The sequence below is a fragment of the Rhinoderma darwinii genome, chromosome 7, assembly GCF_050947455.1.
Source record: "Rhinoderma darwinii isolate aRhiDar2 chromosome 7, aRhiDar2.hap1, whole genome shotgun sequence".
NCBI lineage: Eukaryota > Metazoa > Chordata > Amphibia > Anura > Rhinodermatidae > Rhinoderma > Rhinoderma darwinii.
In genome coordinates, this window is record NC_134693.1 from 130714990 (window position 1) to 130739224 (window position 24235).

Consider the following 24235-nt stretch of genomic DNA (forward strand, 5'->3'; position numbering starts at 1 on the left):
TTCTTCTCCAGTCCGGCCTCCCTGGATGACGTAGCAGGCCATGTGACCGCTGCAGCCAATCACAGGCTGCAGCGGTCACATAGCCTGCAACGTCATCCAGGGAGGCCGGAGCGGACATCAGAGGAGGGAGAGGGTAAGTGTGTGTGATAATTTACTCAGCGGAATTCGCGCCCGAAAAAACGCACCACAGCGTGGTGCGGGATTCAGGGCGGATATGCTGCGCATCCACCCTGAATCCCCGCTGTGTGTGTTCCTACCCTAAGGACCACATTTTACCCTCTTATTTCATAGATAGAATTAGGTAGAGATACCAATGATGGGGTTGACGTGTCCTTTAAATCTTGAAGAGAAGCCTAAGGCTGGTTATAGATTTGAATATACTGCGGCTGCAGTGAGGATCCATCTCGCTAAAATGTTCTCTTGTTATCAGATAAGCACCAGCGATTCCACTATTAATTAACCTTTACCATCTTCAGTGCAGAGCTTAATTGAACTTCATTAGTTTGCGCGTGAGCCACTACCCAACACAATGCTTTTGTTTGGCGCCAGTTTTTTATTCGCCAGCTACAGATATAAAAGAAAGAAATTCTAAAATTTTCATAATATCTGCCAATGGATTGATGGGGGGGGGGGGGGGGGTGAAAATGTACCATTATTTAGTTTTTGTCTTATTTACTAGAGATGGGAAAGGAGTTAGGCCTCATGCACACGACCGTGGTGTTTTTCTGGTCCGCAAATTGCAGGACCGTGTTCCGTGGAATGTAATCCGCAGTTCATCCGTATGTAATCCGCAAAAATGCGGATGAAAAAAAAAAAAAAGGACTTTTAAACAGGATGCCAAAAGCTTGGTCAAACCCCCTTTAGAAGGTCACATGATCGCTCTGGAGCCATTTCCTGCTGCATTTTTCCTGATCTTTGCTTTGTGCGAGTTCAGTGAGATTGCGCTGCTGATATAGCTGTGGTTTTTGTCAGTTACTCACTGCGAACATGTCTTCTGATGATGTGGATGATGTACTCCTGCACTGGCTCCTCTCCAGGCGATTTGGACTTCGACCACCAATGCTGGACGAAGAACCGAGGAGGAGGAGGAGGAGATATTGGGTTCACCCCATTATCTCACAACGGCTTAGGAAGGGGCATTTTAACATGCTGTACTCAGACCTGCGGCAGCACCCGGACAAGTTCCTCAGCTACTGCCGTATGTCCGTGCAAACTTTTGACTATCTGCTGGCGGACCTTCGTCCTGGACTGATCTTCCAGGACACCACCATGAGACGTTGCATTTCTCCAGAGGAACGCCTGATCGTCACTCTGAGGTAAGAAAACCTAAATCCCCTTCTACGACATGTCTCTACCTTGCAAACAATATTAGTATACTTGTCCCCTGTGCATATTGCCGCCTTGCCACCGTGCTGCAGATATTTTTCCTGTATGTGCATATTTTGTTATATATGTTGTTTTTTTTTTACAGATTTCTTGCTACCGGCAACTCCTTTGCATCGCTACATTTCCAGTTTCTGCTGGGGTGCTCCACTATTTCGAAGATTGTCAAGCTTACCTGCGAAGTCATCTGGCAGCAACTTCGAGCAGCAGTTATGCCAAAGCCCAAGCCAGAGGACTGGATTCGGATTGCCGATGGCTTCTTACAATCAGCACAGTTTCCCAACTGTGTTGGTGCGCTAGATGGTAAGCACATCCGCGTAAAAAAGCCTGCTCACTCAGGGTCTCAGTATTTCAATTATAAGCAGTTTTTCTCGGTGGTGCTGTTGGCCTTGGCTGACAGTGACTATCGGTTTATAATTGTCGATATTGGTGCCTATGGAAGCTCTGCGGATGCTGGCATCTTCAGCGCTTCCAGAATGGGTGAACGTCTAGCATCTAACCAGCTCGACCTTCCGGAACCTAGACAGCTTCCAGGATCTACAGGACCACCAGCACCCTTTGTCATTGTGGGTGATGAAGGTTTCGGACTGTCCCCTCACCTGATGCGTCCATTCCCTAGGCGTGGCTTAGATGAACAGAGGCGCATTTTTAACTACCGCCTTACCCGTGCAAGACGGTATGTGGAGTGCGCCTTCGGAATTCTAAGCAGCAAGTGGCGTGTGTTCCAGAGCTCCATTCAGATGAATCCTGAAAATGTGACAAAGGTTATACAAGCGTGTGTTGTCCTCCACAATTTTCTGAGGATTCATGAGTCGGCAGTGGACGCAGAGCTGAACCATTTCTCAACTAATTACATCCCTTTGGACTACACACCACATGGAAGACCTGGAGTGTCTGGACTGGCAGTCCGTAATTTGTATACAGACTATTTTGTATCACCTGAGGGAGCAGTTCCTTGGCAAAGGGATGTGCTTCGTCTGCCAAATTAAAATTTTAGAGGGACTGTTGTATTTCCTGTTTATGTTACAAATGTTAGTAGTTAAAGTTGCAGTAGTAAAGTAGGGACTCGCAAGAGAATGAGGACCCTTGACGCGGGTTGCGAGCTAATGTATTTCTGTTTTGTTTTTTTAAATTCTTTATTAATTAAAAAAAAAAAATGTGATTATTTGCATTTGGCAGAAATGCAGACCAATACCTCATTATGTTTTGCAATAATAATAAAGACAAACACATAATTAACTATAAACTTATTTTATTTCTTGCATAAAACAGTGTCAACAAACATAACCAAAACTATGTTATATAACTAAATTATAAATTGTAAAAGGATTGCGAAGGTGCAGGTTCATGATGTGGTCGTGGAACTGCCTCCCCCTGCTGCATTTGCCCATACTGTTGCTGAGAAGGTCCTGGCATGCCATAAACTGAACGATCGTCACTGAATAGCGGCATTGAGTCTACATATGACGGATGCTGGATGCCTTGCGCGGTTGCTGCAGGTGCTGGAGGGACAGAGTTGAAGGTGCTTGCATCACACCCCCGTCTATGAAACTCGATGGCCTGATGCATTGCACGTGGGTCAGGATGTGTCGCAAATATTTCCACGACTTCCATTAGTGCTGTTTGGCACCTTATCTGTCTGGAAATTGGCACTCTTTTAAGAATATTAGAGAGAGCGCGACAGAAGGTGCCCTCTTCAGTTTCAGTAGCTCTTTTCTCCAAGTGTTCTAATACACGCAAGTCGACTTCCTGCCTTGGCTCTGTACGTGTTGGACCTTTGGCAGAATGTCGACGTTTACCTCGGGGTATAATTTCTTCGTCCGCGGCACAGACTGGATTATCCACTGTTGTTGGTTCCGCTGTCACAGGAGTGGAAGTGGACCTAGCAGTCCCCAAAGCTACGTCAGGCTCTTCAATTTGAGTCTCATCAGAGTCTTCTTCTTCCTCCAGATTATCCTTGGTTCTGTTTGAAAATGAAAACATAATGTTAGGGAATTTTTGTAGTAATTTAACGTCATGTCTACAGCTGGGCAAATACACTATGTATGCATCACTACATGCAGAGCCCTAACTAGGAAAGACAGGGCCGCATAGCAAACTTTTGACTGGGGCCATCCCTCCACTGGGTGTCACACCCCCCCCCCCCCCCCCTTGTAGATAGTGCCTTTTTTGCTGCCCCCACCCCTGTAGATAACGCCATACAGCCCCACACTGTACACTGTATGGCATTATCTACCGGGGTACTATATGGCGTTATCTATAGGGGGACTGTACGGCGTTATCTAGTGATGGGGCTGTATGCCGCTAACGCCATACAGGCCCCCCTCCCCACCCCCCGGACAAATGCCACCTATAGTGTGTCCTACAAATACATGCGTTATCGCTGGCAGCGATAGGGTGAAGGGGGGACTGAAAGTCCCCTTAATTTCTGCCGTCTGCACAGCTCCAAAAAATTGAAAGGAGCGCTGGTTATGTATGCGCACAAGCACGACTTTGGCTCCATTCATTTTTACGGAGCTGGCGAAAGTACGAGGTTTGGGATGGAGAAGTTCAGGGTACTTTCTGTCCCCCGTTCTCCCTGTCAATGCCAGCGATCACACATGTATCCCCTATTCAGTGGTTAGGGGATACATGTCTGTTGTTTAATGTCAGAGCGGGGAGATACCTCCCTGCTCAGCCGTAGTGTTCAGTTGCGTCCCGCTGTAGCCGTCATAGCGGCTGCTAGCGGAGCCTCCGGACATGGTGGAGTCCCCTCATGCCGCGGTCCCCGTAGCAGTCGCTACGGCTGCTACAGCGGTACTTACACAACTGGCTACATGGGCAGACTACAATGATCAAAGTATATAAGCAATACTTACGGGCCAACCTGCATTACATCAAGAAGAAACGAAAGTTGTTTGGTGTACATGTATGGCTTTTTTTTCAGACGTCCGTCTCCGCTCTTCCCCTTGTCATTCATCTCACGCTTTAATTGGTCTCGGCACGTGTTCCAGCGTGTTTTGACGTTTTCGACTATGATATAAAATAAACCAATCACAGATCAACATTTTAGAAGAGTACATTACTAGATATTAGGAAATGTTGTTTATTATATGAAAATGATGCTGCAAATTTTTGTTGTTTACGCAACAAATCTGCACCTACATTTGCATATTTGACAGGTAATTCCGACGTTGCAGAAACTACAGCAGACTTGCCACGTTTTCCATATGCCCACACGACAGCGTCCGTAACGGCTGAAATGACGTTGCTGGTTTCAGGAGAAAACATCACCCGTAATTTCAGCCGTAAAGGCATGTGCTGGCGCTTTAACGCAGCGTCCTTTACGGACGTAATTGATTTTCATAGGAGCCCATGAATAACGGCTCCAATTATGGCACAAGAAGTGACAGGTCACTTCTTTGACGCGGGCGTCTATTGACGCGTAAATATACGTGCCGCTTGAACACACAAACGTCAGCCCATTGCTTTCACTGGGCAGATGTTTGTCAACGCTATTGCGGCGTATTTAGCGTGCGTAATAGAGGTCAAACACCCCCGAATTACGTCCTTAATTAGTGTGTGGGAACATACCCTCATAGTGACATGTCACGTTTTGATCGGTGCTGTTCAGAGCCATGAGACCCCCACAATCTCACGTGCACTTCATTTCAGCGATTGGTGGGTGTTTCAGTGATCCAACCGCCAACAATCAAAACGTCAGGCATGTCATTATGACATGACAGGAGTACTCAGAAACCGCATCAAGGTGTAAAACTTACCCATGCGCTTCTTTTGCACTTTAGTTGCCTTCTCCCACTCGGTAAGATGCACCTCACTGCAGACCTCCTGCCAGGCAAGATCTTTCAGATTCCTGTCTGCATATTCTTCCACCCGCTTATTCCACAGACAGGGCTTGTGCTGGACCAGGATGATTAGTTTCTCGACGTTTATTGAAGCCATGCTGCTCTCTGCTGCTCTCTGCTGCTCTCTGCTGCTCTCATGCACTGTCTCCAGACTTCACGACGACAGAAGTCATTCCCGGTCGTCGCCTAGCAACACTTCCGCAAATCCGCAAACTGCGGATGACACACGGCGGTGTATCCGCAATTTCAACGGGCCCATTGACTTCTATTGGCATGTCCGCAGCGCATTTGCGGCCCGTAATAAGACATGTCCGGAGTTTCTGCGGCACGGATGTGCGGACATGCGGAGAGCCGTGAAAACACGGATAGTGGGTATGGCCACATAGAAATGAATGGGTCCGCAATTAACCCGTGCATTTGCGGTGGAATTGCGGACGCAAAAACACGGTCGTGTGCATGAGGCCTTAGATTAAGGAGATTTCAATTCCAAACTAAAAAGTTAGGAGCGACCTGGACAGAGATGGGTAATGTTCAATACATATACGTATCTTACTCTCGGAATGGGACCGGTCCACTACCGAACCAGAGGGTGGGCCAAGGCTCTGACACTAAAATTGGCCCCTAATACATCAAGCCCTGCAGAAGACAACCCCTAGGGTCTATTTTTTATGGGCCGATTTACAAATAATTTATTAGATCTTATTGATGATTTGTCCTGTGTGTGCAATGATAACAATAAAGATTACTATGAAATTAAAAGTTTCCGTGCAAATGTTCTGTGTAGGTGGAGGGTGGACCCCCAGATTAATTTCCTCTGCTAAGTCTAAGTAACCCCAGTCTGAAAATGCTCACTCTTAGGGTATGTTCGGCCGAAAAATCGGAAGCAGAACGGCGTTCTGTTCCGACGGAGCGTTTTTTGAAAAAAGCTCCAATAGACTCTATTGAAAAAAGCTCCAAAAACGGCCGTAAAAAACGCCGCGCAAAACACCCCGAAAATCGCAAGTGGCACAAAAGACGTCTGAAAATAGGTCCGTATTTTCAGACGTTTCTGGTCACTGCGTGTGAACATACCCTTACTATAGTAAAGGGAACAGGTAGATAATCTCAAGAGTTAGTTCATGACTCGAAAATTAATTAGGGGAGGGGCTCTTTGGTGTCGGGCCCCACCTCCTGACTCCTCCCATCATTTTTATTTCACACTGTGTATGCATATGTACTTCTGGCAGCACAAAAAGATAATTCATATTATTATTATTATAATATTTGTTCTTCTGATCCCAATTTGGATGACGACATCCAAATACAGTCCTTTCAGTTGATTTAGTCCATTTTCTGTCTTTGCACTGAATCTTGATTGGCTCAAACATTTCAGTGTAGGAAAGGCAACAACACTATACAATGATCGGCTCATGGCTGCTAGCGGAGAAGTGAGAGAAGGGCTTGCTTTAAGGTTTATGCCCATGACAAAGCCCAGTGCACAGAGCCTGTATGAAGGTGTACGGAGCGATACAGCCGGTGCAATGCCGTTCAGGCTCAATCAGACTCTGTGTACAGATATTAAGTTTTTTATTCCAAAAACTGCATGCTCTGGGTTTGGCTTTTTCCAGTCGTTTTTTTCTCTATAGAACTTCAAAAACGCTATAAAAAATTTTAAAAAAACATGTACAAAATTACACTACATGAAAAACGCATGTTACCTTTTAATAACGCTGGCGTTTTTTGGAGTGTTTTTTGATGAAGTTTAAATTGCCATAAAAAATATGTGTGAAAGAGGTCATATGAATATTAGAAGCCAGCATAGTGGCGCGGTCGTTGGCACTGTTGTCGTGAAAAACTGGGATCCTAGGTTTGAATCCAAGTAGAGTAAGCGCCATCTGCATAGAGTTTGTATGTTCTTCGGGTTCTCCAGTATCTTCCCAAATTCCAATAAACATACTGACGGGGTAATTGGCTTCCTATGAAATTGGCGCTAGTGGTTTTCAGAAAGGGAATTTATATTGTGAGCTCCATTGGAAAAGGAGCTGATGAGAATGGTGACACTCTTAGTACAATGCTGCAGGATATGTTGGCATAATATTAGCGGAGAAATCCGCAGGGAATTCTGAAAAACAAATCTGCATCAAGATAGTGCAGATTTGCCAAAAACAGCGCAGATTTTTGTTTGTGGGTTTTTTTGAAGCAGAATTTTTTTTATTTCAAATCTGCAATTGCAGATTTTGCTGCAAATCCACGAGTAATCTGTGACAAAATCTGTAACATTACATTGCTTGCAGAATTGTTTGCAGAATTTTACTTCCCTATTGAAGTCAATAGGAAAAATCTACCACTAATCTGTGCTTAAGCTGCAACAGAAATTGACTTGCTGCGGATTTCAACATCCACATCGCAGGTTAATTTCTGTGTGAAGGTATTCTGCAGCTTTTGGATGAGATTTGATAAAATCTCATTCACTTGCCTTGTACTGTATTCTGCTGCAGCTTTTACCGTCGCAAATCCGCAGGAAAAATCTGCAGCATTTCCGCCCTTTGTCAATTTACTCTAATAATATGGTAGCCATTTCCATTTTTGTTTTTTAAAACAGAGGAAAGAAACAGATTTAAAGGTGTTGTCTGGTTTAGAAAACTCATCAAACACCCAATTAGGGAATTCCACGTTAATAGCAGGAAGCCCCTTAATTAATCATAGTTTCGAGCTGTTACAAAGAGGGTCTCTCTCAGGAGGACTCGACCGGTCTATGCCTTACCCAGACAGTGCATATATTTCAATGGGCACCATGTAATGCTTCATTTCACCCGTGGTGGCACTGCAGGTAATTTCAACACTTGCTGGCAGCCCACACAACAGATTACAGCTGATCGCTGGGGGTCTCCGCAGCAGGACACATTGCAATTAGCTTATTTTTTGGGGGAACTTTCTTACAAAAAGGGTTACCGGACTAGAGCTTTACAAAACTTGACTGGAGAGGACAAGTTAGAGACTCATAAATACCGTTAATGTTTTGACTACGGGTGTACGAGTTGACCTTTACCATTTTAATGGTGACCCAGAAGTATTGTATTACCATATTAAAGACATGTAAAGATATCATATACAACATTTTGAATAGAAGACGAATCACATTTACATTATTTATAGGAACTAAATGGTATATTCCTGAATATCTCTGGTATAATCTATTTTTGGAAACCATCTGTCAAATGTGTTGCTAAGGCTGTTACATACTTAAACTGTGTTACATACGGCACTTTCAAAAAAGTTTTAATAGGTCATAGAGACATATCAGAAGTTTTGATCGGTGGGGGTTTGTGTGCTAAAGACTCCCACCGTCACTGAAACGAAGGTGCAGAAGTGCTCAGCTAAAAGCCCTGCACCTTCAGCTGTGATCGGCGCTCCCGGTCAGCCTGAAGACTCGTATAGACCGTCTAGGAGTCCGTCGTCAGCTTAATGAGGAGCGCCGATCCCTTTACTATAGATCACTGAATGACGGGATAAAATCATGTGTAACTAGTGCAGTAAAAGTGAAATTAATATGTCGCTGGCTTATGTCTCTAATTTATTTAGGTGAAGCTCATTGATGCAGATTTACTATTTATAGGTCGTGTCAAAAAGGAGGTGTGGCCTAAATGTGCCGACGTGTGACCAAAAAGCGCCAAAAATCTGGTACAAACTTTTGCTCACAAATAAAGTCAATTTAAAGGTGGTATAAGGAAGAGAAAAGTATCTAACAGGTCAAGGAGGACGTGCCAAATTTGTCGTACAGTGTAATAAATCTGGCACCTCATCTGACTGCCTGGTCTAAGGTCACACGGTCTAAATCTTAGAGAGCATTAGAAAATCGGCCTCATTGTGTGCGTTTCCGAGACCAGTGATTTACAAAAACATCCGAATATTTTTTTTATCCCCTTTTTAAAACTTTTCAAAATTTGAACAAAAATAGGAATACTTCATTCATGTGCTTTGCAATTATGGCCTTTTGTGGAAAAAGCTTTGGCTCCTGTGTCCCCATGACAACTCTCTCCTGTACTTCAGCTTTATAATAAAGACATCGGAAGAAACCAATTATCCATTTACATCAATATCCACATCTTTACTGCAAGTATTCTCGTCACGTGGGATATGAACACTGATGCAGATGGAAGATTGGAACAACCAAATATTCCTAAGAAAACCCCGAACTGCAGGAAGTGTTGTCATGGGGGTACATGTACAAATGACCTTCTCACAAGTGGCCTGTAACCTCAACGATGGTTGCGTTTGCGCAGAAAAAAAAAAAAAAACATTCTTAAAAAAATTGACTTATATAGAGCTTCTCAATGATTACATTTTACAGAGAATGTAAAGGATACACAAACTTTGTTTTGAACTACAAAATAATGGGAAATTCACTATGGTCTCAAACTAATTAAAGTAATGATCTATTTTGGCGTTAAACCTTAGGGCGACTCAACGTGATCATACAGCATAAGCCATTGTGATAAATCGGAGACAGTTTCTGTCTATCTGGTCTAGTTTTAGTCTGTTTTTATTTAGGACAGTATTAATAAATTGGCCCCATTGTGTTAAGCCCAGGGGAAGGCCTGAGGGGGCGGTGCATGACACAGGGATTCAAAGAACAACAGTCATGCACCGCCCACTTAGGAACTGAACTAGACGCAGCACAGTTTATCAGTTTTACCTGGAGGGTCCCCTTAGCATGACTAATTTATGTCTAGTTCGATATTCTTGTGAGAATAAATCCTTAAAATAATCTGTGTTCAGAGAAAAGGTTGTAAAAAAAAATAAAAAAAGACCTAAAAATATGCTAAATTTAAAAATAAAAATATAATTGCCTACCTATTTAAAATTACCACCTTGGATATTTATGAATTTAAATTTTAAAACATTTGCGTAATTCATATAAATAAAATTAAGAAAAAAAACACAGAACATGGATTTTCGGGTCTTGCTTATTTTTTTTTTTCAAATATATTTTTATTCAAAACCAGAACAGTTACAAGTATGCAATGTGTATCACACATACAATAATATATACACCAAATAACAATGTGTTCCAGCTTCAAAATTCTTTTTCATTTTACTTGTCATCATTAAGTTGCAAGGTATGCAGTAAAACAAAACACAACCAACAATTCCCTTCCCTCCCCCCAACTCTCCCCCATCTCGGTGAACATTTTCTTAACTGGCCACCAGCATGCCTAGCGTGCCCTGGATACTCTGTGAACTATACCATGATGTGTGTCGAAATGTGCGCATGAACATCCCTATCTCTGCTGTGGGATAATGTTGCTCTATGAATTTACGCCAAGTTTTAAAAAATTGTTCTGTAGACCTTTCTTTGTGTTTCTCTAGGTCCGTCTTATCATACCCCAATAAAGTCTTGAGAGTAATCACGACCTCCGCAATTTCCGGGACCGATGCCTGTAGCCAGTGACGCAAGATGCACTTTTTGATAGCCAATAAAGCCATATGCACTCCTTTCCGGGCCACTAGAGGTGGTCCCTCCCCCCCTGGATCCAAAGGAATATAGTGAAACAGCACTGCCTGTGGGCTTGCGTGCACCTCCTCCCCCCAGGTATCTTTAATAAATTGTAAAGCCCGATCCCAAAACGTGCGAATTTGTGGGCACAACCACATCCCATGAAGCAAATTGGCTTTGTGCAAGTCGCATTTTGGACAATTACGCAGATAGTGTGCTGGAGCGTCCCTGTAAGATAAATTAAAGGCGTATGTCGCTCTGTGCATTAGCCTGAAGTGCATCTCACGCCACTGTTCATTCACCATGACCTTCCTCACCCTCTCCCATCCATCTCGTATCTTGCTGGAGATGTCTGGATCCTCCAGCTCCAACTCCCACGTTCTAAAGCAGGAAGTACTAAAGGAATCAAGATGAGCATTCCGAAGTTTACCATATAGACTTGCAAGGCTTCTCCCCGCACCACCCTGCGGCACCATCCCATCAAATGCTCCCCGTATCTCTACTCCATCAATATTGCGGACTTTGTTTTTACATAATCCCGTTATTTGAACATATTGCAAATATTGATTTTCCCTCAAATTGTATTTGCTAGAGACCTCCTGCCACGTAAGCCATCTCCCCTCCTCAACATTCATGAGTTGGCCCAGGACCTTGATCCCTTCATCTTTCCACTGCGAAAACAATTTATTCTGACTCCCCTGTGGAAACATAGGGTTATCCCACAACGGCCAGAATTTAGAAAGACCATACGGAAGACCAAAAAGCTTCCGCACCGCCTTCCAGGTGCCGATTGTATCTTTCAGCAACAGACTTGCCTTAACGTTATTAGGCAGTTGAGCATATGACATGTGTAGCAGGGCCTGCAGCGGAACCGCTCCCGCCAATTCCTGTTCCAGCTGAACATTGGAGTACATATTGGTGTTATGTATCCAATCCCCTATGTGTCTGCAGATGGCCGCTAAATTGTAGTATCGTATAAGTGGCAGCTGAATACCTCCATCCACTTTGGGCAGTGCCAGTTTTTTATATGCAATCCTAGGTCTCTTCCTTTGCCACAAGAATTGTAAAAATGCTGTCTGTAATTTCTGGTTATCTAGGTGCTTGATCAATATGGGTATGGTCTGCATTGGATATAACAGTCGAGCAAAGCTTATCATTTTTAAAAGAGCAGCCCTCCCAAACAACGACAATGGCAATGACGCCCATCGATTTAGTTCCTTATGGATTTTTTCAAACAAGGGTGAATAATTTAGTTTATAGAGAGAAGAGGGAAATTTGCCTATTTTAATCCCCAGGTATGTAATATACGATCTAGCTATTTGGTCTTGCTTATTTTTTATTGTGCATTTAATTTTTATTAAGAAGAATCTTTATTTCAGGGGTGTCTGTGAGCTACAACCATATTCACAAGGGAGGAATAGATCTGTTTTTTAGGAACTGTTGACATCGGAGGTATTCCGTCATTTCTTTTTTTTTTTTTTAAATGGCCACTTCCTTTATGTGTAGATAACAAATTAATTTTATGACTTTTTCAGTCTAGTGACCTTTGAATTAAAGGACAGGAAAAGACAGGACAACTCAAACTACCAGTGTGAACAACCAGCATTTTATTGCATTTGAGAATGCTATACTGTCAGTAATCAGTACTGACTACACAACATTTTTTATTGTCTGTGTCAACAGACATGGAATGATGAAATTACAGTTGATGTGAGGAATGAGTTTCTTTTATGCCTTTTCAAAACAAAACATTTTTTTTTTTTTTTTACTGGCAGCAAATACACATGAAGCACCATGCTAACAGTCCAGACTGTACCATTGTCATCGAGGCTTATGGGTTGTCATAGGAATGTGAACTTAAGTTAAAAAACAAAAACAATGCTTAACATGACTTCTTAATAAAAAGAAAATAAGTAGATATGATAATCTATGATTAAAAAAAAATACAAAGAAAAAAATACAAAAAAATAAAATAAAAAAAAATATATATATATATTTATTTTATTTTTCAAAAATGTTACCTGACACAATCAAACCACTGTTTTTCTTAGTGATTTTTGTTAAGCATTTTTTTGTAGCTTTATTAAATAAATTCAAAATTAATTGGAGTATATATATATATATATATATATATATATATATATATATATATATATATATATATATTAAAAAAAAAAGTGTTACAGAAAAAAAATACAAAAAAGTATGTTTGGAAAAAACAAAATGAAGAATAAATAAATTATGATCAGAAAAAAAAAAAAAAAAAAAATTCCAAATCGACTCAAGCCCCGATTTTGTTTTTCCTCTCACTTCTGGCGAGATGAGCAAATCCAACAATGTTAACAACGCATGGAGACTAAAAAGAGAAGGCTTTGTTCAACTCATTCCTGACAGCAGTTTACCTGATACATGGTACTAGTTTGCTAATGTACGCTTTTCTTTGAGAAAAAAAAAAAACAACATGTAACAAATTGTCTTTACATCTTGGCACCTTGTAAAGTATTTTTAATACAAAAGTTTAATAGTTTGACACTCCCCTTCAATTATTCAAGACTTCACTGATAAACTTTGAAAGTGTGAGCCCAGGATTCATCATGCAAAATATTTACTGCAGGAGGAGAAACACTTTAAAACAACTTTTTTTTTTTTTTCATATAGATATATATATATGTTTTTAGAACATATGAACCTTTTTTTTTATTTTTTAAAGACAGCCAGAGAAGGCAGTGGTAGATTAACAAAGAATGGCTGAAAAAAAAAAAAAAAATGGGGGAAAAAAATAAACAATAAAACCCTCAAAAAACAAAACAAACAAAAAAAAAGAAATAAAAAAAAAAAAAAAAAAAATAACTGTACAAATTTCATTGATCAATGATAGAAAAAAATTGGCAACTATGTTACAGTTTGAAAAGCAAAATAGTCAGGGAATTTCTCCCACCTTGTCAGCAAACGTCATCCATCATTTTTAAGCCGGGATAACTAAATATTATACATATGCAGCAAGTTATCTGCAATAGTTACATACAGTAGTTCTTTTTTCAAAGCAATTTTTTTTTAGTATAGTTAATATAAAAGCAGTTGCACAACAAAAGCAACAGTTTTTGACAAACAAATATGCATTAATTCCTTGCAAGGAATACTTTTTAGAATGGAAATAAAACGGTAAGGGAAAAAAAAAAAAAAAAAGATAACCAACCAGGCCCACCCTCCCCTCCTACCATTTTTAAATACAAATGGTTACGCAGACATGATGACAATATATGTACAATATGGGGGATCTGAAAATCAATGGCAATTTTTTTCAAAAATGAAATAAAAATATATATATAGTGGAGTTTGCTTCATGATAAAAGCCTGAGAGTTTTTCAGTTGGTCTTTACACAAGTTCAACACTTGTATGATATGTAGATTATTATTTTTTTCCATTAAATTTGCTGTAAACTGGAGCATGCAAGACATACAGTTAAGTGCAACTTAGTGAAATGTATTTGTGTTTGTCACTCCAAAAAGGGCTGAGTTGAGGTATGCTTACTAACTTGTATACATGCGAATGAGTTTTACGCCCAACTATTCTTGCCATAAAAAAAAAAAAATCAACCAGCTCTGGGTTCTACATTATATCACTTTAGGCTTTCAATCGTGTATCCTGTTAGCTTGTCTCTCTAAAACCAAAACTGACAAAGCAAGACAAAAACACTAAAAAAACAAAAACATAAAATGGCCAGTGATGGGTGCCCTTAATACACAGATGAAATACAGTAGGGAAAATCATTATAGATCATGGTAGGGTTAGTATAGTAGCTGAAAGGGACTGCGTATATCGCCATACTGTGTTAGGCCAAATTTTGAAGCCAATTTAGCACTAAAAAAAACACAAAAAAACACTAAAATCTTAAAGAATATTTTTGATCGGATACATTTGTGCATTTACTGTGCCTTAAGATTTGGAATCTACTGAGCTGATTAAGAGATAACATTTTGGTACCACAAAAAAAAAAGTGCTTTTGGGGTTTCCTTGCATTTACAATTTAAATAGTTTATATATACAATAATAAAATAAGGAACTGATGCTTTGAGCATTTGATGTTATATTTAATATGACGATGATACAGACTTCAAAAACGTCCCATAGAAGGTAATAACCAATCAGTTCAATTTGAAACCGAGAACGATGGTAATATCTAGTAAATGGTACAGAACGTGTAACATGTGCAACTTAAAACGGTAAGGTGAATAATTCAATAACTATATAATTTTTTTAATTTTTTGGGAAAAAAGTCAGTTGTCATGTGAACAGAATTTGTGCAGCATTTTGGGAGGCCTCGTCAGACCTTACAATAGCTAGCGACATTTTAGTAGCAATAATACTATTCCTGACATGTATATCAGATTTACATGGTTTGGTCACATCGGGTAAAAAAAGGAAAAAAACAACAAAAAAAACACAAAAAGAAAAAAATATTTAAAACATCAAAAGAAAAAAATACTTTGGTTTAGAAACCGATGGTCTGAAAATACACAAATGGAAACTAGCAGATTTTTTTTTTTAACTATCCATAGTCTATCTCAATTAACAATATATCCCCCACTAGATACTCTTGTCTCTTTTGATCATCAGCAAGAGGATATTTGGCTTTAAGATACAGGTAAAGCATATAACAATCATAATTTACCATTGTGTAAAATCTTTGGTAATTTTAGGGCTGACAAAAAGTAGAAGTTCTCATAGGTGATATATAAATAAAATAGTGCAATTGGGCTGTAACCCACAATGACCAATCAGATCTCAGCTTACATTAGTCATAATGGTTGCTATTAGTTTGCTGCTCTTTGCACCATTTTATCACCAATGCCACTCTGAACTGTGCCTCAAAAGACTGGAAGCCCGTCCAGCGTCAATGTAATAGGACCAAAAAAAAAAATATAAAAAAAAAATTCTTCAACTGGGAATAAAGTGGTTAAAAAAAATGAAAAACAAAAACTCTGCCAACTGCGCTTTAGGAAAGTGGCGATAACACATCTGAATCATTTAAAAGTGCAGCCCCACAGAAACTATTTACAGCTGACACCATGTCCCTTCATATTCTATTATTTCTAAGACTGAATGGTTTGGAAAACAAAATTACTTTTTTGTTTTTCAAAAATTTGGACCTTAAGGTCAGAAGACCCCCGGGGATGTACCCTATTCAATGTTATACATTGTGGAAAGCCATGCTGGAAAAAAAAACAACAACAACGTAACATCAGTCCTTACACCAATGATTCCCTCTTTTTTAGCAATGATCATTGTATTCAAAAAGAAAATAGAACAGTACCTCTAGTTTCCCCGGCCAGTATGTGCTACAGATTTATTATATGGTGTTATCTGATGGTTTGAAGACTTTGGGGTTACATACAACATGCCTACACGGTGTAAAAATGTAATTCTTGATTGCTCTGCCTACTTTGCACCCGTTGGCATTGTCCAACAACCCAAGTATTCTTGGTATCAAGGACACCCCAGGTGCCTATCTTACTCTTTACTGTATTATACGCCTTACGTTTTGACCACTATTATAGTCTTTCGTTTAGTAAGGCAGTCCATCTTTTAACTAAAGTCTCATCATTTCTGATAAAGTTTGTCCATCACTTAACTGCTACATGCAGTTATCACAATTTTTGGACATTTTTGGTATTAAATCAAACGTCTGGATTTTTTCGCTGCCCTACAGGATACATAAATAAGAGCGTAGACCATGAACGCTAATCTGTATCCCTTCATTTCCTTCTTAAACTGGAGACAATTTTTGTTTTCGATTTTCAAAAGTGGGGGCACATTTAACTTTTTATTTTTTTTTCCCTTTGCAAATGGGCAACAATTAAATTGCTCGCCATGCAAACTTTTTGCTTTGAGGAACTTCCACAGATGAAAAATGTCTGCAATGAGATAGGGTCTCGGAGGGTTCATACCCCGTGTTAGGGGCACCGATGCTCTTTACATGTCTTGCCTACAGTCTGCCATGACCCTCCTCTTATCCATCCACCTCTTTTGCGCTTCCATTTAAAGACCGATCTTAAAAATTCTAAACCGGAAATCCACATTTCCACTTCATGTAATAAATGTCCCCTTTTGCATTGATTGGTGTAAAAATAATAAATGTACAGTATACTTGAAGTGAGAAAATAATGGTTCTTCTTTTTTGAATCTCTCCATTACTGGTGCAAGCTACATCAAGTCAGAAATCTTACTTCCTATTTACGGCTTATATATATTTTATACCAACGTTGATTGAAAACAGAATAAATATATATATATATATATATATATATATATATATATAACAATGCTCTTAACCCACTGATTGCTTGGTGGTTTCCTGGTGACTAGAAAGTTTGAGGCATGTTATATCTTCGATAATGTTACAGTAAACTTGTGATTTAACCAGCATCTCGTTCTATAAAGCATATTAAATGGTTTAGGACTTTAGCAGGGGTAGTGTGCAATCTTACAGGGGTCCACTACGGTCTGTGTCCACCCTTGGATGTCAGTATACATTAATGGAAAAAGTAGGGACTGCGTGCTACATCATCGAGTGGTGAAGCGGGTGCACAGATGGAAATGGCTACCAAACACTGCTATACATGAATGAAACTTGGCCACATCATCGCCTTTTCCTAGGACCTTTCTTCATTCTTGCTCTTCCAGTAGAACATGAAAAATCTTGTTGAATGTCAAGGGCAACTTTTTGGAAATTCTTTTTGAAAAAGATAATGGAATAATGTTTTTTTGTTTGTTTGTTTGTTTTTTCGAGTGTCTGAAAGAAAAATGTGATTGCAACTTAAGATAACTACAATGCAATGACAGAAAAAACATTGAACAATTGAAAGACATTCGGCATCATATAATAAAAACACCTATTAACATTCATCACAAAGTACAGAAAACATTACGCCTCTGAGAGGTCTTGGGCCTTGAAACAGAGGCCTGAGGTCAGAACTTAAATTGGTGTAGTACAATAAAAATAAAAGCAATACATTAAGAAGTTTGGGATAATTACTATGCCTCTCCCTCTGTCCCATACATATATAAAAAAGGTCACCCTCAATCCCATATGGAAGCAAAAGAATTGATTTAAAGGCAGTGATAATCAGAATTACATGCAGTACTGTGCAAATATGTTGTCCATTGGAATCCTTTTTCAAAATCTGGGCAATAGGGATGACCTGCAGTTTAGACGCACATGCTTATATTGATGCCCTCAGTGTCCTTTTTCGGCTGAACGTCAGTCCTTAAAAGTCTGCTGCGTGTGACGAAGTGAAATTGGTTTTTAGCAAATTTACAACACTGATGCTGACTGTGAGAGAGGAAGTCGCAAGTACCAAACAAGTCGATCCAATGCACAAAGTACAAATTCCTTTTTTTTTTTTTTTTTCAACAAAAAAAGTAGAAAAATCAAAAATACTCCCAAATGGGAAACTTGATGGCACTAAGAGTTAACACGTCATAGTTGTCAGAATAGGGCCAGGATCTCTCCGGACTGTACAATAATGGAGAGATATCCGAGGCCTTGAACTGTCTTCATTCTCAGGATTGTGAAAGTACACATGATTTTACTCCATGTCCTCATTTACAGGTTCATCTTCATAATGTCTGTCGGGGTCAAATTCAGGACTGTGGTTAGCGGTTGTTACTAGTGATAGAGGACCTTCATTTTCATCAGGATCCAGTGGTTCTTCTTTAACGTGTACGTGATGCCTACATAAAAAAAAGAAATAAAAAAAAATAAAAAATACGTTACTACAGTCCAAATTTTTTAAGCTTAGGATTTTTTTTTAAAATGTAGCTAGAATATTTTTCTTCGAATGGATAAAAGCAGACCATGGTGTATTAAACCCAATTCCCTTGTTTGGCAGGGTGACAAATGCTCTACCCCTATTTGTTCTCTTATCAGAGAGAAAGATGTGGGGTCTCAAATATCCCCAACTAAAGGTGTAGTCTGGTTTAGACAACCCATTTTCAAGTACCCTATTCGGAAAATCTGAGTTAATAGAACGGGGCCCCTACTCAGGACCCTCGTATATTAGCCAAAGAGGCTATATAGAGTCATTCCCATTTTAGAGGATCCAGCACATTCAATTCCGCGTGAACTATGGAATACTTTATTTTCCCTGGGGTGGTGCTGTAGGAAAATTAAACACTTGCTGGAGGTTTCCCTACAGATCTCAGTTGATCACTTAAGGTCCCAGAAGCAGGACCCTATGAAAGTGATTTTTCAATAAATGACAAACCGTATAGTAAATAATATTCCTTTATGCTTTAAATTATATTTTAGTAGGAGGTGCAATTCTGGTTGGAGAACCCCCCCCAAAAAATATATATATATACACGTACGTACGTACGTACGTGTACGTACGTACATACATACGTGTGTGTACGTACGTACATACATACGTGTGTGTACGTACGTACATACATACGTGTGTGTACGTACGTACGTACGTACGTACGTACATACATACATACATACATACGTGCGTACATACATACATACATACATACATACATACGTGCGTACGTACGTGCGTACGTACATACGTGCGTACGTACGTACGTACGTACGTACATACGTACGTGCGTACGTACGTACGTACATACATACGTGCGTACGTACATGTGTGTATGTACGTACGTACATACGTGTGTGTATGTACGTACGTACATACGTGTGTGTACGTACATACGTGTACGTACATACATGTGTGTACGTACATACGTACATACATGTGTACGTACATACATGTGTGTACGTACATACGTACATACACACACATATATATATATTATATATTATATATATATATATATATATATATATATATATATAGATACACACATTTTGTTATATTAATTTTTATTTATTTAGTATTTTTAAGAGCGTTTTTTCTTTAACGCAAGTGTAAACATTTTAGCAGTAATAAACCAAACAAACAAACAAACAAAAAAAAATATATATATATATGTAGATATTATTATATTGACACAACCAAATAAGCTAAAAATCAACAAATTAAACAAGACTTCAAGTAAAAATGGGAATTCTCAGGACAGAGAGCCTCAAAGAGTCTGGGGGTAATCATTGCTTAATGTGTGTTCTGCTTTTCTAGTTAACATGCAGAACTTGTGAGTCTACTCTCTAGAGGACGACCCCAAGTGAGGTTCTATCATTAATCAACTTCAAGCAAAACACTGCAAGGAGACACCATGATACATGCTTTAAACTCCAAATTAATGCATATTTTTTTACAAACTGTCAATAAGGGAAGAAAAGCACTGCCAGCAAACACAAACGGAGCCGGCGAGAGAAAAAGAGGCCTCGCTCAACACAACAATGTGATAAGAGAGCCCGGTCCTAAGGAGAATAATAACACTGTCAGCTGTAAACAAGAAAAAACATGATCCTCAGCTCGCGGTGGGCAAAAAAGGACGCTCTCCGGAGATGAGATCTGCCAAATTCCCCATTATGGAGGAGCATATGAATAACCCACCGGGGAATAGGGCTGATCGTACATAACAGCTATGATAACAAGAAAGAAATGTTGTGCGTAAATCATATTTACAGGACTGCCTTTACAAACAGCAATTACTTTTTCACCGCTGAGTGGCTTTTGTCATGCAAAATACTCAAATGCGTAAACACCGCCTGGCCTTTGAAACGGTGAAGGGAAGTGTCATTTTACTGACATTATCTAATATTAGAGATGAGAAGCAGAAGGAAAAGCTCCTGCTCGCTCATGATACAATTGACTTTATTATACCAGGCCTAAAAACGCTGTGTTAATGAATTAAACTCCTACTCCATGGGTTGCAACGTACGCCATAGTTGGTATTTTTATTTTTGAATTTTTTATCTAACGTGGTATAAAATGTATCTTTAGAAAAAAATATAAAATATCGTAAAGAACAAAAAAGCCAACAAGTTACATAATGTATTTATTTATATTGCCTTTTATTGTCCCTATTATAAATGATCTTACTAAACGCTTTTACATACAGGAAATGTATAATTATTGTTTATATTATATTGTTTATAATCTATAAATCTATATTTTTTTATTAAAAAGAAAAGTATAAAATGTAAGATCAAAATGCATTAAAAGCTAAAACTAAGCTATATAGATCACTTATTTCCACTACATCCTACTTAGCCGGGCTGACCCATCTGGACAACCCCTCTTAGATTGAAGCCCTCCTGCTGATAAACTAATCACCACAGGTCTGGCGTCTAAAACCCCTGGTGATCCACTGTTGGTGCCACTTATTTTCTCTGCAGCAGGGAAATTTGGTATTACTTGGCGCCCATTGAAATTAATGGGCGACTATGTAATACACGATCACATTGAGTGTGCCCGGGCGAGAGTTGTTCTCTGCTTTGGCTCAAAGTGGAGTCACGAGCAGAGGATCACTGTAGATGCCAAAATGAAGAGTGATTGTCACCTTCTTTAGCCTCTGTAGACTCAGGGTAGACAAGATGCAGTAGTATGAAGAACATTCATACTGAAAAAATGGGTAGAAGTTAAAGGGTGAATTGCATGTTTTTGGGCTACCAGGTCATCAATGTAAAGTAATCCCTTTATAGAAGGGGTATTCCCACCTTACACAATTATGGCATTTCCACGGGATATGCGAAAAATGTGTTATATGTGCAGAACCCAGAGCTGGAACCTGCATTTATAAAATCGGGAACGGGGGGTCATATGACCCCCATGCCACCATAGCATTGAGGTGTGGAATCCTGAACCCCCTATTGCTCCTCACTGCTTAACTACAGTGAGGAGGACATTGAATGGTGGTCGAGAATCCGCTCGCTGCTCAATTCAATGTCTATGGGACTGACAGAAACAGACTAGCTCTGTACTGGGCTGTTTTTACCATTTACATAGACTTTGAATGGTGTGGCAGAGTACACTCGACCGCCAATCCATTCAACGTCCTCCTCACTGCAGTCGATCAGTGGGGGTTTAGGACCCCCAATCTCACAATTGGTGGGGCCCCCAGAAATCAGACAAATATCACCTATTTTGTGAATTGGGGATAGTTGTCGATTCTGGAAATTCCCCTATAATCTAGCCTTGAAATATGTGCCAAGACATTAAAAACACAACCTTCGATTTTTATTTTTACTTTTTAGCCAAGCTTCAAGTTTTTAAAAACATTTTATCTGTAAACATCTTGACTGAGAAGAGATTTTTATTTTATTTATCACGTCAATAATCCTTTTATTTTCGGACCACTCTGGAAGCAGAGGAGTGTAGCTTGCGGCTGTTAAAAGGAATTGGGTTCCGATGGCGCACACAGCATGAAGCACAACTGCTCTGCAGATACCATTGGAAGTTACGAGGATGAAAGTCCTACAAACTCCTATTAAGAAATACTCAGCAAGCGGAGTCTTGGGATGAAGGGAACTGTGGCATTCTAGCGTCGTAAAGACGGGATAAAAAAAAAAAAATAGGATGCCGTATAATTTCTGCAGCTTTGATACAGTTTCCATGCTAACAAGGTAATGCTGAGATAATGTTGGCGTTAAAAGCTTGATTGAGTCTAATTTATTGGGATGCTCAAAAATTAGACGCATCATAACTGTTTACGGCAGTTTTTAAAGTGGAGGCTGCGTGGCAGTTTAACACCAAATGTAACTCGCTGGCATTAAGAGAAAAATAGAAAATTGCTACTGCAATTAATCACGTTCCCTTTTCTGCAGAGTGCAGTAACTTTAAATACTTTTCCCTGCGCTATTTTCATTTACGCAGAAGTAGTTTAGTAACACATAAAAAAAGAATCAAAACTATTTTCTTCGGTTTTTAAAGCATTGAAAATATCTCTCTTGTGGCTCCGTAATCTGAAATCATCATAATAGTTTGTGCTACAGGTTCCTGTAGGATTCTTGGTTTTCTGTGATTCCTATCAGATATTTAGGAAAAAGAATTAAATGTGGTGCTTAAAGGAGTTGTCTTCTCTGGACAATACCTTTTTGTTGCAAGGGTTACTCCATCATACGTTGATAAAGTATCCTGCTGCTGGGACCACCAGCAATCAGCTGTAATCTGTGAGAAAAGTGGACAGCAAGTGTTCAATCTCCCTGCAGCGCCACCACAGGGGAAATTAAGCATTACACAGTGTCCATTAAAACCAATGGGCTGTGTGTGTGTGAATGGCACAGGCATACGGAGTCCTCCAGAATGAGAGATACTTTTTGGAGCCACTCTCTGCTCTGGATGAGGGTCTTGAATGGGGGACCCACCATTATTGACTTAAGTTTTTATTAACATGGTATTTTAAATGGGTATTATAAAATGGACAACCCCTTTAATATTGATGGAGGCATTGTCGAGCTAAAGAGAACAGTATGTAATTGACTATATGTAGACATAAAAAAGGGCAGTACGGTGGCTCAGTAGGTAGTCTAGTTGCCTCATAGCACTGGGGTCCAAGTTTCGAATCTGACCAAAGGACGCAACTATATGTTCTCTCCGTGTTTGTGTGGGTTTCCTCTAGGTTCTCCCGTTTCCTAAAGCATATGGATATGTTAATTGGCTTCCTATGAAATTCAACATCATTTTTATGTGTGCGTTTTATTGGAAAATGTATACGGTGAGCCCCATGAGTATGGTACTAAATAAGCAATGAGAAATAAAGGGGAATGTCTCACCAACATGTAGTGTCTGCTAGACATCTGCCTATCCTCAGACCCCTTGAGCGGTGAACAATATCCTTGACTTTACATGGAAAGAATGTGTCTGGCTTCTGAAAACCCAGCGTAGAGCTGATATCATTGAGGGAAGTTGCGGCGGCCACAGGGAAGATCCAGCCACTGCAGGGGAAATGTAATATTATATGGCATCCATTAAAAAATAAACGGGTCTACCAGAGCCACTAAGGCATATGTACAGGGGTTGTCCTCATGAGATGACCCCTTTATTTTTACTGGTCCATGTGTGACCATCTTAAGGAGGAATGTGGGAGCTTTTTCAACAACTGCACCCAATCAGATTTTTCCTTTCTATCCCGTTAAAAAAAAACGTGAGCAGCAACTGTTCCACTTTGATTTAATAGATCTTTCCAACCATATCACTTAATGAAATCTCATCCAATCATTTTGCCTTATGATGGGATTGGTTGAGCCCATAACCAACAAAAAAACAGTAGGAGTTGCCAGTACTGGTTATCGGTGTAAACAATAGTACTCAATACTCACATTGCTTGCATAGGGGAACGTCCCGGGCTACTGTCGCTACCATTACTGTTGCCATGTTCCATCACGCCATTTAGTTCTTCTCTCATGACACTGGCTAAGCTGGTCAGAGCTGGATTTCCCATGGAAGCCGTAGTGTATAGAGGTATACTGTTCTCAGCCATTGAAGCCTGTTCCAAAATACAAAAACATACAAGCTACAAATCTATTCAGTACAAGACTCATAAAATCCCACAAAAAAATCTTACAAAATGTGGCTTTACCAACTGAGCTAGATGCACAGCATTTAAAGAAACCTGAAG

The 24235-nt window shown here is 39.7% G+C and overlaps 1 protein-coding gene across 4 annotated transcripts in view; it reads right to left on the reverse strand.

Moving 5' to 3' along the window:
* Window positions 1-17570: 17570 nt before the first annotated feature.
* The window catches only part of FOXP1 (forkhead box P1), a 377209-nt gene continuing 370544 nt past the window's right edge, over window positions 17571-24235 (reverse strand). For 3 of the 4 annotated variants that reach the window (XM_075834034.1, XM_075834035.1, XM_075834037.1), the window contains 3 exons: window positions 23937-24103; window positions 23391-23552; window positions 17571-18439 (listed from right to left, as the gene is read on the reverse strand). In XM_075834034.1, the coding sequence (XP_075690149.1) occupies window positions 18295-18439; window positions 23391-23552; window positions 23937-24103 (474 nt within the window). In that variant the 3' untranslated portion in view covers window positions 17571-18294. The remainder of the gene's footprint in view (window positions 18440-23390; window positions 23553-23936; window positions 24104-24235) is intronic. The other variant, XM_075834036.1, reaches the window with a different exon arrangement.